The sequence below is a fragment of the Notamacropus eugenii genome, chromosome 2, assembly GCF_028372415.1.
Source record: "Notamacropus eugenii isolate mMacEug1 chromosome 2, mMacEug1.pri_v2, whole genome shotgun sequence".
Lineage (NCBI taxonomy): Eukaryota > Metazoa > Chordata > Mammalia > Diprotodontia > Macropodidae > Notamacropus > Notamacropus eugenii.
The window spans coordinates 504,426,747-504,443,600 of record NC_092873.1 but is presented as its reverse complement, the minus strand read 5'-3'; the positions used below and the strand labels follow the sequence as shown (position 1 = coordinate 504,443,600).

Here is a 16,854-nt window from a genome sequence, read left to right as displayed (position 1 = left end):
GATAGTGAGAAGTCAAGGATGATAGCAGGTTTTGAGCCTAGAGGACTGGGAGAATTGTAGTTTCCTGAACAGTAATAGAGAAGTGCAAAAGAGGGAGGGAGAAAGGTTTAAGGGGAAAGATAAGTTTGGTTTTGGACATATTAAGTTTAGGTTGTCCATAGGACATTCAGTTCCAGATGTCTGAAAGGCACTTAGAGATACAAGTCTGGAGGTCAGCAGAGAGGTGAGGACTGAATAATTAGATGTGAGAATTATCAACATAAAGGTGGTAATTAAATCCATGGGAATCCATGAGATCACCAAATGAGGGAATATAGAGCAAAAAGGAAGAGGGTCCAGGACCCTTAGGACACCTATGGTTAGTGGGCAATGCCTCGATGAAGATCCAGAAAAGGAGAATGACAAGAAGCAGTCAGATAGGTAGGAGATGAACCAGAAGAAAGCAGTGTCCTGAAAATGAAGAAGAAGGTAAATATCAAGGAGAAGAGAGTGACTGGCAGTATCCAAGGCTATCGAGAGGTCAAGAAAAATGAAGATAGAGAAAGAGACTATTGGTAACTTTGGAGAGAGTGTTTTCAGTTAAACGATAAAATCAGAAACCAGATTATAAGAGTTAAGAAAAGGCAGAAGAGGAAATGGAGACACTGATTGTCAACTACCTTCTCAAATGCTTTCACCACAAAGGGCAGAAGAGATGTGGGATGATAGTTAGGAGGGATGGAAGGATCAAGTGAAAGCTTTTTGATGATGGGAAAGAGATGGGTATGACTGGAGGCAATAAGGAAGCTGGCAGTAGACAGGAAGAAATTAAAGATAAATGAGAATGGGAATGTTAGAAGGGACAGTCTGCTGGAGGTATAGTCAGATTGACTAGCAGCAGTGAAGGCACAGTTGAAGTTATGTAACATAAATTTGAAGTGGAGTGAGAACAGTTTCATGATTTTCTCTACTTTTGTTCAGCAGCACATATGTAGGAGTGAAGGTGGTACATGGTGGGAGTGATCCAAGTCTGAGGCTTGGCAGGGCACAATAGATGATATGGTAAGGGAGAAAGGAACCTAAAATAAAAGGACAGTGTAGTGTTGAACTGGTTCACCAAGGGGTCAAGATGAGGAAAACCAGAGGGGTTTACTTAGGTAACACGACCTGGGACAGAACTGAGGATTCAAGATATTGGAGGTCGTGACGTGAATGAAGAGTAGGGTTTGATATTGGAAGGGAAAGGGAGAGGCTGGAAAGCCAACACATTGAAATCAGAATTTCAACCAGTTTGGCAAGAGATCTAGAAACCTTGCCAAAAAAGGATCAGGTGAAAGAAATGGATAAGCAAAGATTTGAGGGAGAAGGAATGGCTGAGAGGCTAGCTAAGCTATTTTCAGTTACTGGAATCTGGATGAGGATTCACCCTTGCTCTGCTTGTCTCTACCTATGTGACCTTAGACAAAACACTTCCCCTTTCAAAGACTCAGTTTCCTGGTTGGTATTTCTAAAGCTATGCTCCTCTGAAAACTGGGAAGTAATACATTTTCCAAAAATTTTCATCCAGGAAGCCATTTGTTGGTGATATTGCAGAGAGAAGACTCTTTTTTAGGGACCAAATGAGCTTTTTCAGGAAGAGAATGGTCTCTGAAGCTACTTCCAATTTTGAAATTCTGTGATTCTGATTAGGAAGGTTGAGATGGAGTTTTTAAAGGAGTAAGCTTCACTGCCCACTAATTCTTGATGAAGAAGGCATTATTATAGCAAGATTTTGGGAAAATTCTGATAAAGATGTCAAATTTCATTAACACTGTCAATAATGACAGCCTTAATCGTGTACAGTCTTCCAGTATTACATTGTGGATATCCATTTATTTTCAGAAATCGGCCAGGAAACCCAGAAAGTCAGAAATTCGTGCCTGTTGCTCCAAAGATATTCCTAAGTCTTCATTGCCCAGGTACTTTGATTCCCTTATTCTGTTAACTGAGTTGGTCTTACATGTGGTCAGATTGGATCTTGCTGGAGATTATCAGTAAGGAAACATCTGGATCCTCTAAAATCTAGGTTGGCACTTGAGAAAATTAGTTGTTTCCTGGATTCAGATAGTCATTCCAATGTTCAGGAGAATCAGGAAATGCTCAGACCTCTGTCTCCTGGAGGTAAGGAATGATCATCCAATGATCAGTACCTTTCATGATGCTGCCAACACATTTCTTCTGGGCTGTGTTTATACCATTTGGCTATTCTGTAGAAAGTACCCACAGGGGAAAAAAAGAGCTAAAACTGTTCTGATGGGAGCTGCCCTCATAATAGGATATCGGCAGACATTCTCAGCAATCCCCTGAGATGATTGTTGAATCTTAGAAATATTTCCAACATGCCCCAGAGCAAGTTCATGACCCGTTTGATTACGTTCATAACCTACCCCAACAAGTAACTGCCAGGGAGAGGATTCACATAGCGTTCCTCTCCAACAGATAGGCTGCAAGCTGCTTTGAATTCTCCATAGAAAGCAAGCCTTTTGCTTCACATTCTATTAGGGAAATTTCCAAATTAATAGCATTATGTTTCCAGTAAGGCTTAGTCTCAGTACCAAACTATTATAAACTATTCCTTTCCTTGGGGATTGTGCCAACATGATGAAGAACAGCTTTTCTTTAGGGTCTGTACAAATAAGAAGGAGGAAAGGCAGGAAAATTATGCCATTCAAGATTGTTTTTAAGACTCTGAAGTTGCTTTGAGCTTCCCATAGCACCCCACCCCTCAGCCTTTATCCTCCCTGCAGTATTTCATCAGGAGCAACAGCGATGAGCTGGAGAGCGCCTAAAGGAGGGAAGACCAGAATGATGAAGAATCTAAACATTATGACATATGAGGAGCAAAGGAACAGAAGGGTTTTAGCTTGGAGAAGAAAAGATTTGGGGTGGAGGGAGACACACTAGAGCCATCTCAAGTCAAGAAGCATTTATGGTATTGTTGATAAGAATTTATTAGCCCCTACTAAGTGCCAGGCACTGTGCTAAGTGCTAAGGATACAAAGAAAGACAAAAAACAGCTACTGCCCTCAAGGAGCTCACAATCTAATGGAGGAGATAATGTGCAAACAGCTATAGGCATATAAGATACAGACAGGATAAATTGGAGGAAATGTCAGAGGAAAGGCACTAGCATTAAAGGGGATGAGGAAAGGCTTCCTTTCAAGTATTTAAAGTGTTTTTTGAGTGAAAAGAGGATTAAATTTGTTCTGCTTGGCCCAGATAGCAGAAATAGAAGTAAAGTTTGGAAGTTGCAGATTCAGCTTGATGCAAAGAAAATTTTCCTAACAATTATGAGCTATTCCAAAATGGAATGAACTGCCTACAGAGGGGGCAGCTTCCCCACCAAGAGCGCCAGCAGCAGCAGCAGCAGCACTACCACCACCACCACTTCTGATGGTGTTCTGGTAGAGGGTGGATGACCTCTTAACTAGGTATATTTTTGATGGGTAAGTTGAGGTAAACGTTGAACTAGATCAACATTGAGTTCTTAACCATTTTTCTGACATAGAGCCCTTTGGCAGTCCAGTGACAACTCTGGACCTCTTGTCAGAATCATATTTTTAAAAAAATTATAACTGAAAGAAACATAAAATTTCAGTTACAGATTAATAAAAATAAATATGTAATTTTTATCCCATTCAATTTTATCAACAACCTATCCCACCCTCTAATTCCGGAAATCCAACCCTAAGTTAAGAATCCCTGCACTAGAGTCTCTGAGATCCTTCCCAACTCTAAGATCTTATCATATAGAGCAAGAAATAGCCAGTTCCTTGGATTTGTCTTTCTCTTCTTCCATTTTTATCACTTCACATTTCACCTATTCAATCATTCAACAGGACCCACCTGTATTTTATCTCTTGTCAACTGGATCTGCTCTGTTGCTTTGGCAGAGCCAACCAAAGATGCCATCATCATCTCACCTTACTGCTTTACATGGGTTATCTTGTGTCTAAGAAATATCAACAATAATAGGTCAATTTATATATGCTTTATAAGTTTACAAGACACTTTCCTCAGAACATCATATGAGATAGGTAGTAAGTGCTTTATTTTCCTTATCTTTCACAGTCCTATAGTAGAGATGGAGGGAAACAATCCTCCATTTGAAAAAATTTTGAGTAACTTGCTGAGATTTTTGAGCCAGCTGAATTATTAACTGAAATATTTTAGCAATAGAGGTTCGTGAGGAATTAAGGGATTGCAAACAGGGTGAGCTTGAAGGCAGAGGTTTTACAGGAAGACACAAACAGTATTTTTGTGCTTTAGCAATAATGTAAGGGTTTAGGAAGAGTTTACCATAACCTGGGTCCCAATATAGTAACATGATCCACTATAGGCCTGGAATTCATTATAGCATAGACCCAGGGCTAGTTCTAGCCAAGGAGCATAAGTTTGACTACAGGGGTTTCTTGGTGGCCTGCCTACCTAAATGTAGACCCTCCTTGACATTTTCACCACTAGAGTTGCTTGTCTTCAGAATGTCACTGTTAAAATACATATTACCTAAAATATGTTAACACCTATGAACACATGACCATGGATTAGTGAATCTGATTTAACACCTATAACCTTAAAATACAGAATTCCAGAGGCTGGATGGGATGAGACACCATTTTAAAGGAGTCAGGAATAGACCAGAGAGTAATGTACTACTATACAGGAGAACTTCCTCAATGTAATAGGGGACAGGGGGACAGAAAAAGAAGTAAGGAGTACCAGAGACCATTTTGCATAGCCTGCGTAGGTCCAATTGGGGCCCCACTATAAAAGATATATAGTTCTGAGAAGGACAGGAAAAACCTAACCTAAAGTAAATACTCACTGCAGGAGCAGGATAGAGTTATGTAACAAGGCTTCAGTGTATTGTTCCACAGTTTTATGTGGCATCTCATAATAAGACCTGAACTGAAACAAGATTTAATCCCTCCTCCATGTTACCTTTCAAATCAGTAAAATACCCACTTCTAGGCTCATTTCCCTGAACCAGACTAACACCTAGAAGGTTGGGTCCTCAGATAAGTAGCTGCTACTACTCTCCAGATTCTAGCAGGTAACCTCATGGGTAGCTATCTTCTAAACATTATTGCTCATAAGCCCCCACTAATATGTTTCCCCTTAACAATCAGCCAATAGGAAGCTCTTGGCAAAGGCTTTTACTCAAATGGCATAGCAAGAAGTACTTACAAAGTATTTCCTCCAAAAACCAATGGCACATTCTCCCACAAATATGCACAGAGACCATGAGAAGAGTGGCATGAACTTAAAGCATGATGGGTAGTGAGGCACACATGTAGGGAATACACATGGCCAAGGCAACTTACAACTCTAGAAATGCAGGTCTTTCTTTCTCTGGAAGGGAGTTCCTCATGAATGCCAGGGATAGCACTGAGGATGGCAAATCATTCCATTGCTCAGTTGGACTCCATCTTCACAGAGTATGATGTCAGAGCCAGATAGATCAGTAACTGGCTAAGTCAAGCAGATTGTATAGTGGATGCTGAGATAGTTCCCTCCACATTTCCTATGAGGGGAGGAAGATGAGTGGCTGAAGGATAAAGGTATGAATGCAAGTCTGTGCCCTTGAGGCTAGTTCCTGGTCTCCCTGACTTCTTCCAGTACAACTGAGCCTCAGTCCTTTTCTAATGGGCGAGATGTTTCCTTTGCATCTGAAGGCCTTTTCCTTTTCATGTCAATATTTGGTTTAGCCCTTTTGACTGTGAATATGAACATCTATTTAGTCTTTGTAGTCTCTCAGTTTCAACTACTTGAACATTCTTTTTCTCTTCTCCTTCCTACCCCACCACAATCCTTTGGGCTCAGGTAAATCTGTGGGACCCATCATTATTTTATTTTGGAATAATCTTGGTCACTTGACCCAAACTGAAAAATGAATGAAAAATAAATTCATCTGCCAGGAATAAAGAATTAGGATTTAGGACTGGAGGAAGACTCTTTGGAAATCATCTTGTGCATCCGGGTAGCCTGGAGTCAGGAAGACTCATCTTTCTGAGTTCGAATCTGACCTCAGACACTTACTAGCTGTGTGACTCTGGGAAAGTCGTTTAATCCTGTTTGCCTCAGTTTCCTCATCTGTAAAATGAGCTGGAGAAAGAAACGGAAAATCACTGTAGTATCTGTGTCAAGAAAACCCGAAATGGTGTCACCAAGAGATACCACTGAACAATTTTTTTAAAAAAATTCACATTTTAACAGAGGCCCAGAGAGGGAGTCTGGCGCAATGGAAAGAGTACCGGCTTTGGACTCAGAGAATCGGGTTCAAATTGTACCCCTAGCTGTACCGCTTATTACCCATGTGGCCTTGGGCAAATTACTCAGATCTCCCAAGACCGATTTCCTTATCTGTAAAGTGAGGAGGTGATCTCTAAGTTCTTTCCTGCTTTAGAGCTATGTATGATCCCTTGACGTGCCTGATGTCCCACAAACTTGGGGGGGAGGGGGAAGGTTATTTCCCAAACCAAATCTAACTCCAAATCTAGAAAATTCTCCCACAAATTGCTGAGGGGGGCATCTTAATAACATTGCAAGCATTAGATTCCTGGTATGAAATCCCAAAAGAGGTTAGATATTGAGTTTAAGAGCAGTGAGGGTCCGGCCAACGACTGAAATAACTTCTTAGGTCATCCTGGCCAGGGTCCACCACGCTGTGAAAATGGGATGTAAATAGAAAAGGAAACCCGAAGTCATCCTGAATCAACAGCTGTCACTCCCCTTGGTCCTGTTTTTCCTTATTTGGACCTCACAGCCAAATCCCAGGCTCGTGCCCCGCCCCGCCTTGGCCGGCCGAGAAGCGGTGCCACGTCTCGGGCTCGTCTCCCTTCTGCTCTGTGGCTGAGTCATATTTTATCCCCCCACCCCATTTTCGTTATTGCTGCGGGGTTCAGCGGTCAGAATGTCTTTGAAGCCCCTGTTAACGATCTCCTCCCGGAAGTGAATAAAGAAGGTCTTAAAAATAAAAAGTTTGAGGACAGACGGCCGCCTCTCTGCAGGGGACCGAAGTGGGCTGTGCGTGTGTGCCAGCGCAGCGCGGGACCTGGGGTGGGCGCCCCAAGGGAGGGGAGAGGGGCCGGGCCCGGGGCAGCTCTGGCTGCGGGCTCCGAGGCTCGGCTCCCGGACCGGGCCCCCGCCGGGGAGGAGCCCCTACCCCGCACCCTAATTCGTGAAGGCTGGCCTGGGGGGAGGAAGAGGAAGGTGGGGGTGCGGGGCCAGAGGGAAGGGCGCACGTGCCAGGAGGGCTCCTCCTCCGCCTCCTCTTTCCCCCTTTTCCTCCTTCCTCTCCTCTTCCTCCCTCCTCCCCCTCCTCATTCTCCTCCTTCCTCCTCCTCCCCCAGCTTCTCCTCCTCCCCTTTAAGCGCCCCGGCGCAGTCGGATTTGTGTCGGCCGAGGCGCGCCTTTAAGGCAGTCTGACAGCTGCGGCCGCCGCTGCCTAGAGGCCCGGGGAGGGGGGTGGGGGGGCGGCCTGGCTGGGAGGCGCGCGGCCGCGGCGGGGGCGCGCGGGGGCGGTCGGCCTGGGAGGCGCGCGGGGGCGCGCGGGGGCGGGCCGGGCGGCGGCGGAGGGGGCGGGGAGCCCGGGCCGCCAGTGCTGGCTCGGGGTCCGCCTCTGACTGCGGCGGCGGCAGCAGCTCGCGGGGCTCAGCTCGGCTCGCACGGCGGGGCGATGTGTGAGTGCCATGGCGAGGAGTCTCTGTGCGGGGGCCTGGCTCAGGAAACCCTACTACCTCCAGGTAGGCCAGCGTCCCGCGGCCGCCCCCCGACCCTCCGGCCGCTGCCCCCTCCCCGGCCCCGCCCGCCCGCGCGGCTGTCCGTGGGTCCGTCTGTCACCCGCTGCGCTGGGGGCCGGAACGGCGCTCCCTGGTTCTTCCTCCTGCCCAGACGTGTCCCCCTCCTGTCCCACACGTGTCCCCCCTCCTGCCCCAGACGTGTCCCCCTCCTGCCCCGTGTCTCCCCCTCCTGCTCCCTGTCCCCCTCCTGTCCCACACGTGTACCCCCTCCTTCCCCAGACGTGTCCCCCTCCTGCCCAGACGTGTCCCCCTCCTGTCCCACACGTGTGCCCCCTCCTGCCCCAGACGTGTCCCCCTCCTGCCCTGTGTCTCCCCCTCCTGCCCCCTGTCCCCCTCCTGTCCCACATGTGTACCCCCTCCTTCCCCAGACGTGTCCCCCTCCTGCCGCAGACGTATCCCCCTCCTGTCCCACACGTGTCCCCCCTCCTGCCGCAGACGTGTCCCCCTCCTGTCTCACACGTGTCCCTCCTCCTGCCCAGACGTGTCCCCCTCCTGCCCCAGACGTGTCCCCCTCTTGCCCTACATATGTTCCCCCTCTTGCCCTACATATGTCTCCCCTCCTGCCCCCATCCCACTCCTGTCCCACATGTGTCCCCCTCCTGTTCCACACGTGTCCCCCCTCCTGCCCCTTGTCCTCTCTACTCCCCCTCCACGCCTCCCACTCCTGCCCTGTCTGTCCCTCTTCCCCCCTTCTCTCCCTCTGCTCTCCTACCTTGCCTCCCCCTCCTGCCCCAGGTCTCTCTCCTTCCCACTGTCTTCCCTGCTTCTACCCCGTGTCTCCTCTCCTATGTCCCGCGTCTCCTCCGGTTCCTCCGTCTCCTTGTCCCCTACCCCCCAGCCCGGTCAGCCCCGCTTTCCCTCGGGTGCAGGAGTGGACGGCTTAGGAGATGCTCAGGGCGCTAAGCTGTTTCGGTGTCTCTCTCCCTTGTGGGTGATGGCTGTGCCTGGAGTCCTCCTCCTCCCAACCCCATCGCTCCCCACCCCAGCCCACCCTGTCTCCTCAGGGCCCCTCTCTCCTGTCAGGCGTTGTAGTTTGGGTTTTGCCGGGTTCGACTCACGCCCTCACCTCCCCAACTCAGTGCATCACCTGCCGACCTTTGCTCACTTTTCTCCCTCTCCTTCCCTTGGAGACTGATCTCCCGACCCCTGGACTGGCGTATTTCACTGTGCGATAAATAGAATTCCATTCAACCCCCGTTTATTAGGTGCCTACCTAGACACAGGTAAACAATCTCTACCCTCTGGGTGCTACCATTCTACAGAAGGAGCAGGTAGTATGGCATTGTACCACACCTAAAAGCCTCTACTGTCCCGAGTGCATCAACCTGGCCAACTTAAGGCCATAAAATTGGAGAGTTGGGAGGGAACTCCAAGGGCATCTAGACCAAACCCCACCCGATTCTGTTTCACTTATATACATTTTCAGAGGAAATGCAGGGAGCTGCCAGCCAGTTGTGAGTAGGTTTTTAAAATGTGTACTTAGTGGCTCCCTGAGGGGAAACCCTGATGTGCTCATCCAAAAAAAGATGCCCACACTTCTAGCACGACAAATTCAATTGATTCTAAGACCCGGAGTGAGTGTACAGCCTTCTGTCGTGGGTTACTGTGCTTTTTTTTTTGTTCTATTTCGTGACACGAGGATTCCTTGTGTTTGCTGTTGGTTCCAAGGAACAACTACCAGGACATGGGCCAAAATCCATCACCACTAGTGGAAAAACAAATGTGATTCAATACTTTTTTACTGGGCCAGAAGGGTCATCTAAGTATACAAGGACAGCACTTTTAACATATGGAATGAAAGGTGGTGAAAGCTCAGAACTCTTCTTTGGTGTGTGCTATCCAGGGTATCCTGAACATCTGAGTACAATTAAGGCTTTTGAGACACCCTTGTATGTAAATACAGTTAGAGGGGAATAGGGCAGTGGTGGTTGGGTAGGTGGGCTTATAGTGATTTTTTAAAAAAACAACAAACAGTAGACATTGAAGAAGAACAAGAATTTTGGACCTCGCTGGTGAGCTTAAAATATATTATTTTGTATTGTTGCACCTGTGTTGGTGCTGTTTTTCTTTGCTTTGCCTCAGTAACTAGCAAGTCAAATCAACAGGCATTTATTAAGTGCTTATTATGTGCCAGACCTAGTACTTATATTTGAATATTTGCTTAGTTGAGATTAGATTTAAATGTTTATTTTAGAATAGTATCTGTAGAGCATGAAATGTAGATTTGTGGTCTCAGCCCTGGGGACATTCCCTCAGTGATGCCAATCCCAACTCACCTAGGCAATCCAGGACCCTCTCCTACTCCTGTTCAAGTCAGTGTCTAGCTTACTCGCTGACCATGAACACTCAGTTCAAAATGTAGGGACTGATGAACATAGGTCTGTGGGCTAGCTCTGCCCCTCTCATAGTCTGGACCAGAGGCCTTCTTCCTTCTGGTGTGGATAGATCTTTGGTCTAACCTCTTTTGAATAATGGTGGATCTCTTTTGGGGAACTCTGGGGCATCACGCAGTCAATACCAGTATTAAATTGGTGTCACTACTATCTCTTGAACTGAAAGAATACATTCTCTTGCAATCCACAAAATCAATCAGCAAACATTTGTTAGATACTTACTATGTATCTGACCCTGTACTAAGAGCTGGGGGCTACAAAGATAAAATAATTGCTCGTCTTGAGTAACTTACTTTCTACAAACTCATCTCCCTTCCTGATATTTGCATGGGTCATCTCCCATGCCTAAAACTCCTACCTCTAGACTTCCCCAGCTTCCTTCAAGGGCTCAGGTCAAATCTGACCTAATGGAGACTTTCCTGGTCCCCCAGCTTCTATGTGCCTTCCTCCTGAGATTACCTCCTCCCTAGTCCATATATATCTTATATTTACCTTCACATACGGTCTCCCCATTATGTGAGCTCCTTGAGGGCAGGGATCATGTGGGATGGGGATATCAGCTCCCTGGTTCTTTCATTTCCAGGGCAAAGGTTCTTCTCCTTTGCAGAGAACACAGATTGAGCAGCTCTCCCTTCTCTCTGGTGTCAGTTATTCCTGTTCTGTCCATCCCAAGCAGAAGTCTCATCCCTTCTTTAGTCCTCCTTTCTCTTTTGTCATTCCTTAGCTTTCCCTAACAGTCCAGTTCATTCTTAACGTTAGCATTTCTGATACCTTTTTTTTTTTTTTACCAGACCATACAAACTCTTATATTCATTCTGTTACCTGGCTTCTATCTTCTATATGTCTATTATAAAATCTAAGTTGGGTGGTGAGTTTCCTGCCCACCCACCCTGATCTCTTCAGACAAATCCCTTTTTTTCCTCCTCATGGCAATTGCTTCCTTTTCTGTTTTTTGGAATTGAATTCCTTCCTGGACTGACTTCCCCCTGAAGTTTTTTATTCCATGGATCCTAACTATGAAACCTTTGATATCTGCTTTCTCAATATGTAGGGCGCATGTCAGACTATATTTGCATTTCTGCATTTATCACAACTTCTAGGATAGAAACCCCTTTCTGGGTTCCTATCATTTCCACTGTAACAACTGATTCCTCTGTCTTAGTGAGAATCAAATCCAGAATAGAATTCCTTGTTAATTCTTCCACCTAAAAGAAAGGGTGTAGAGAAAAGAAGACAGCCCAGGACAGATCCTTGGGAGTACACATTTAGGGGTAGGCTATGGATATATCCAATAGAGGAGACTGAGAAGAATAATCTGATAGGAGAAAAGTTTAGCTTGAAATGCCATAAAAAAGAGTTTATGTTTTATTGTAGGGGCAAATAAAAACCACCTAAGCTTTTTTTAATAGGGAAGTGACAAAGTCAGACTTCTGCCTTAGAATTATCCAATGTGTGCTAGATGGATTAGGTTGAGAAGGTGAGAACTGATGACAGTCTGAACTTGGGGATGACTGGGTAAGTGGAGAAAAGGGGACATGTTATGAAGAGAGAATCCAAAAGACTTAGCAATTGATTGGTTGGTGGGAAGGAGATGGGGAAGGAGAGAGAAGAGTCAGAGATGACTGAGGTTTCCTTCTTGGGTGACTTTGCACCCAGAAATGCAAAAACTCACTTTGAAATGGGCACTGAGGCTATTTTTCTCCCACATCGTTGACTGAATCCTTTTGCTGGCTCCGCCAGAAGCATATTTCAATAACCTAATCTATTTCTCTAGCCATAGAATGAGGGCAATGCTGGTTAGCTTTTATAGTGACAACACTAGTGATGGGGAACATCTAAATTAATATTTTGGTTAGAATGAAGCTATGTCTTTGTGATTCTTTATCTGATCAACAAAATTTGCCAGAGTTTGTTCGAAAAACTTTGCTGGGAGCATTTTAAATTTTTTTTCATAAAAGTTTCTGATCACTTATGTGTAACTTTCTGTGATTAAGCTAAAGACACTGAATAGAGACTTTTGAAATTATTTTAGCCATGGGGAATTATATATTTATATACGACTTTCAAATATATCTGTCTAGGTGTCTTATTTGTCATTATAACAGCTGGACTTTCATAAAGGTTTTTGGGATAAGATCGTGATATCACAAATAGATTTGGTTTCTGAAGGATATTATGTTCTATGAGAAGATGACCAAGCCCATTTTAAAAGTAAAAATGCATTCTTTAAAAATTGGCTTTGATTGCAAAATAGTAAGGATGTACAAATGCAGAATGAAACAAATGCCAAGTACTTCTCATTTATTAATAGTTATTACTTTATTATGTTATTATTATTGTATTTATATATCATATTATATAATTATTGTAATTATTATAAGAATGTTTCATAAAATAGTGTTGTAGAGGAAAATTAAGTAGATTATTAATAACATTCATATTCAATAATACTTAAATATAACTTTATGGTAAAATTTAAATGTTATACACTGGGCATCATTTTGAAGAACAAATTAACAACCCATAGATAGACTCCCTGGAAACTGGCTTTTTAAACATATTCGTAGGTTTGGTTCTTATTCCTGTGCTGACTTTACTCTTACTATTTACCTCTCGTCTCTTTGCTTCAATTCAGCTGATAAAAGAGGCCTTAGAATTGCCCAGCTTCCATCTTTTCTCACTTCCTTCATTCTCAAATTTGCCCACCAGCTGCTTTTTCTACTTTCTCTCCCACCAGCTGCTCCAACTTTGAAATTGTGCTGGACAAAGTCAAAGTGAAATCACATTTTCAAGACAAAATATCATTCAGCTTGTTCGCTTGCTATTGATAGAGAACTCAGAGATATAGTATTTCCATCTTTGTTGCTATTTGCTGGTTAAAGTAAGAATAAAACCACTTTGTGCCTTGAGCAAAAGCAGCGAATCAGAACTAGGGACCTGGCTTCTATTCTTATCTGTACTGCTCCTTTATTGAGACTTTATGCCATCCTTTAATGCTTTTTCATAACTTATTTCTACATTATAAAACTGTGGAAATAGTATTTATGCTACTATCTTTGCCACAGGGCCATAACATGGATACATTTAATGAAGTTATTTCTTTTTTTAAAATCTATATTGTGAATTATTTTATTCATTTGTCACTTCAACCACAGTATTCTTACTGCAAAAAAAAATGTGAATATGAATGAAAAATACTGCATGTGTGAAATGCCTTGGGTTCCTTGGGGAATGGTCCATGTGAAAGATTACGACTTCTCCTACTTCTTCTTCTCCCTCTCCTCTCTTTGCCCCCTCCTCCCTCTTCCTCCTGCTCTGTCTTCACCTCTTCCTCCTCCATTTTTTTAACACAATAAGGAAGTTAGTACCATAATAGACTTAAATATTCCAGATAATCACAGCTTCCCCCTTTTTATATACCATCTTGTTGTTTGCATTTATTTAACTATAATTGATAGATTCCTTCTGAGATGTATTGCATATTTCAGAAGATCCCAGATTTAGAAATGGAAAGGACTTTGGAGATCAGCTCATCCAGTTTCTTCCTTTTTACAGATGAGGGAACTGAGGTATAAAGAGTTGCAAGTGAACAGAGGTAGTAATTGTCAGAGTGGATTTGAATCTAAATCCATTGCTCTTTGTACTCACACATCCTCTGCTAGATGATCCAAGACTTCTGTGCTTTTGGAGTTCTCAAATGCAAGACTAAGGAGTTTGCATTTCACTGTGTAATTAGGGAGCTAGAAAACCCAGAAAAGGTTTTTAACCTGCAAATGACACTCCCAAATTTTTGTATTAAGAAAAGTCTCTATGTAAATTGGATACTGAGGTGATGTCAGTTGGGGAATAACTGAACAAGTTGTGATATATGATTGTGATAGAGTATTATTGTGCTGTAAGGAATGATGAGTTCAGAAAAACCTGGGAAGACTTGTATAAACTGATAAAAACTGAGGTGAATGGAACCAGGAGAACATTGTATACCATGACAGCAATATTGTAACAATGACCAACTGTGAAAGACTTAACTACTCTGACCAAGATAATGATACATGACAGTTCCAAAGTACTCATGATGAAAAATGCTGTCCACCTCCAGAGAGAGAATGATAAGCTCTGAATGCAAATTGAAGCATGTTTTTTTCATTTTATTTTTCTTACTCCCCCCCGCCCCAACCTGGCTAATATAAGAATACATTTTGCATGACTTCACATGTATAATGGGGTTTCATATTGCTCTGTCTTCTCACTGGATGGGGGAGGGGCTAGAAGGAAGGACATAGTTTGGAAAAAACAAATGTAAAAAAATAAAAATTATAAACTAAAAAGAAAATAAAATTCTGTTTGCTCCTATGTGCAGGTAGTTTAGAGCAAAATGTGCCAAGAGGCATGGCAGCTAGTTAGAAAATTATCAGGGTAACCTAGGGAAGGTAATAAAGGTTCAAACTAGGATAAAAGTAGAAGAAAAAATCTTGATAATTGATTGTAGAGGGTGATCAGAGAGAAAAGAAAAGAAATAATCCAATGTTTTCAGCTTAAGTAACTTGGAAGATAGTTATTTCCTAGAATAAGGAAGCTGAGAGCAAGAGCAAATTTTGGGGGTGAAGAGATATCCAGTAAAGCTCTGCAAATTTCTTTCTCTCAAGAACTCAATCTGGAAAGCAGTTTGGAATCATTCTCCCAAAAATATTTTTTTAAAAGCATACCTTTTGACCCAGAAATGCCACTACTAGATCTGTACCCCAAAGAGATAAAAGAAAGAGCGAAAAGATCTGTATATACAAAAATATTTGTAGCAGCTCTTTTTATAATAGCAAAGATTTAGGAACAGAAGGAGTACCCATCAATTGGGGAATGGTTGAACAAATTGTGGTATAGGAATGTGATGGAATACTGTTATGCTGGAAGAAAGGATGAAGGGGATGGTTTCACAGAAACCTGGGAAATTTGGTATGAACTGGTGCAGAGTGAAGTGAACAAAACCATGAGAACCATTGATATCATTCCAATGATATTATAAGAACAACTTTCAAGACTTAATGGTTTTGACCAACACAGTTCCATAGTACTCCTGATGACAAATATTGTGCACTCATGACAGAGAGGTGATAGACTCAGAGTACAGATTGATTTTTTTTGATGTGGCCAATGTGAGAATTTGTTTTGCTTGATTACACCTGTCTGAAACTGGAGTTTTGATTTTTCTTGTTTTCTCAGTGAGGAGGGTAGAAGGGGGAGGGAGCCATAGGAGGTAACAAGAGAGAGAATGCAGATCTTTTGAAAAGAAAATTTATAAATGAATGGAATTCTGGACAGTGATTCATGCTGGATATATAAATTTTGGAGTAATGTGCTTTGAGGTAATAACTAAAGTCCTAAAGCTAAGGGAAAAATCATTGAGGGAGAAAATATGGAGAAGAGAAGAGAGCTGAGGTCAGAGTCCATAAACCCACACAGAGCAGGTTGGAAGACAAGGACTACATGAAAGAGAAGCTGTAGTTAGAGAGAGAACCTGGAGAGAGTTGGGCCACAAGTCATAGGAGAGTATGATCAACAGTTAAAGATACCAAAATATTGAGGAGCTGGAGAAATGGGGAAGGTCATTGAATTTAGCAATTGAGTCACTAGTGAAATTGGAAAAGATCATTTCAGCAAAGTAGTGGTCATATTGCAAGAGGAAGTGGAGATAGCGAGTATTGATTATTCTTTCCAAGAGTTTAGCAGTGAAAGGGAAGAAAGCTATGGAATCATAGCTTGAGGGGACAGTAGAGTCAAGTTTGACTCTTGGGGAAACCTAAGTATGTTTGTAAATAGTGAAGAAAGAGCCTGTAGGAAAAAAGAGATGTAAACTTAGAAATGGGGAATTATCAGTCAATTGGACAGGCTCCTAAAAGAAATGTGAGGAGATGGGATTAAGGATATAAGTGGAATACAAATCATAGATAAAGCTGAACTAAATAAAGTAATGACAAGTGGTCTTTGCTTAGTTCTGCCGCTGCTTTACCTCTGTAGCAGGTGACTTTGTTGACTGCCTCCCTCATGAAACTCTTTTCCTCTAGTTTCTGTAATATTTCACTATCCTGGTTCTCTTCCTGCCCCTCAGTTGTGAACATTTATGGAAGATTTAATACTTAGTCTTTTGTGTCTCTATCTTGACTTGAAGACAACAACCCTCATGGCTTCAGCCATCAGCCCCTCATACATGTTAGCAGTCTACTTGGTTACCTCCCTGTTACACTATACTCAATACGTTCTAAAACCATACCCTTCTTTCCCCTAGACTAGTTCTCCCTTCTCACTGCCCTGTTAAGTCTGTCAGTCAACAAGCATTTATTAAAAGTGTTTGCTATGTGCCAAACACTATGAAAAGTGCCAAGGATACAAAGAAAGAAGAAAGCAGACCCTGCTCTTAATGAGCCCACAGTCTAATGAGAGAGATAGCATGCAAACAACTACATACAATCAAGTTATATATAGGATAAACTGGAGATCGTCAACAGAGAAACTGGTGTTAAATAAAATCAGGAAAAGCTTCTTGTAGAGGGTGGGATTTTAGCAGGGAACTGAAGAAAGCCAGAGAGACCAGGGAGGCCAGGAGACATAGTATCTTGTCTGAGGAACAGCTAGCTGCTCATGGTTCC

The 16,854-nt window shown here is 43.3% G+C and overlaps 1 protein-coding gene across 1 annotated transcript in view; it reads left to right on the top strand.

Annotated features, from left to right (window-relative positions):
• Positions 1 to 7,570: 7,570 nt before the first annotated feature.
• DIPK1A (divergent protein kinase domain 1A) overlaps positions 7,571 to 16,854 on the top strand; it is a 117,114-nt gene continuing 107,830 nt past the window's right edge. The window contains exon 1 of the mRNA XM_072649094.1: positions 7,571 to 7,763. Coding sequence (XP_072505195.1) covers positions 7,710 to 7,763 — 54 coding nt within the window. The 5' untranslated portion in view covers positions 7,571 to 7,709. The remainder of the gene's footprint in view (positions 7,764 to 16,854) is intronic.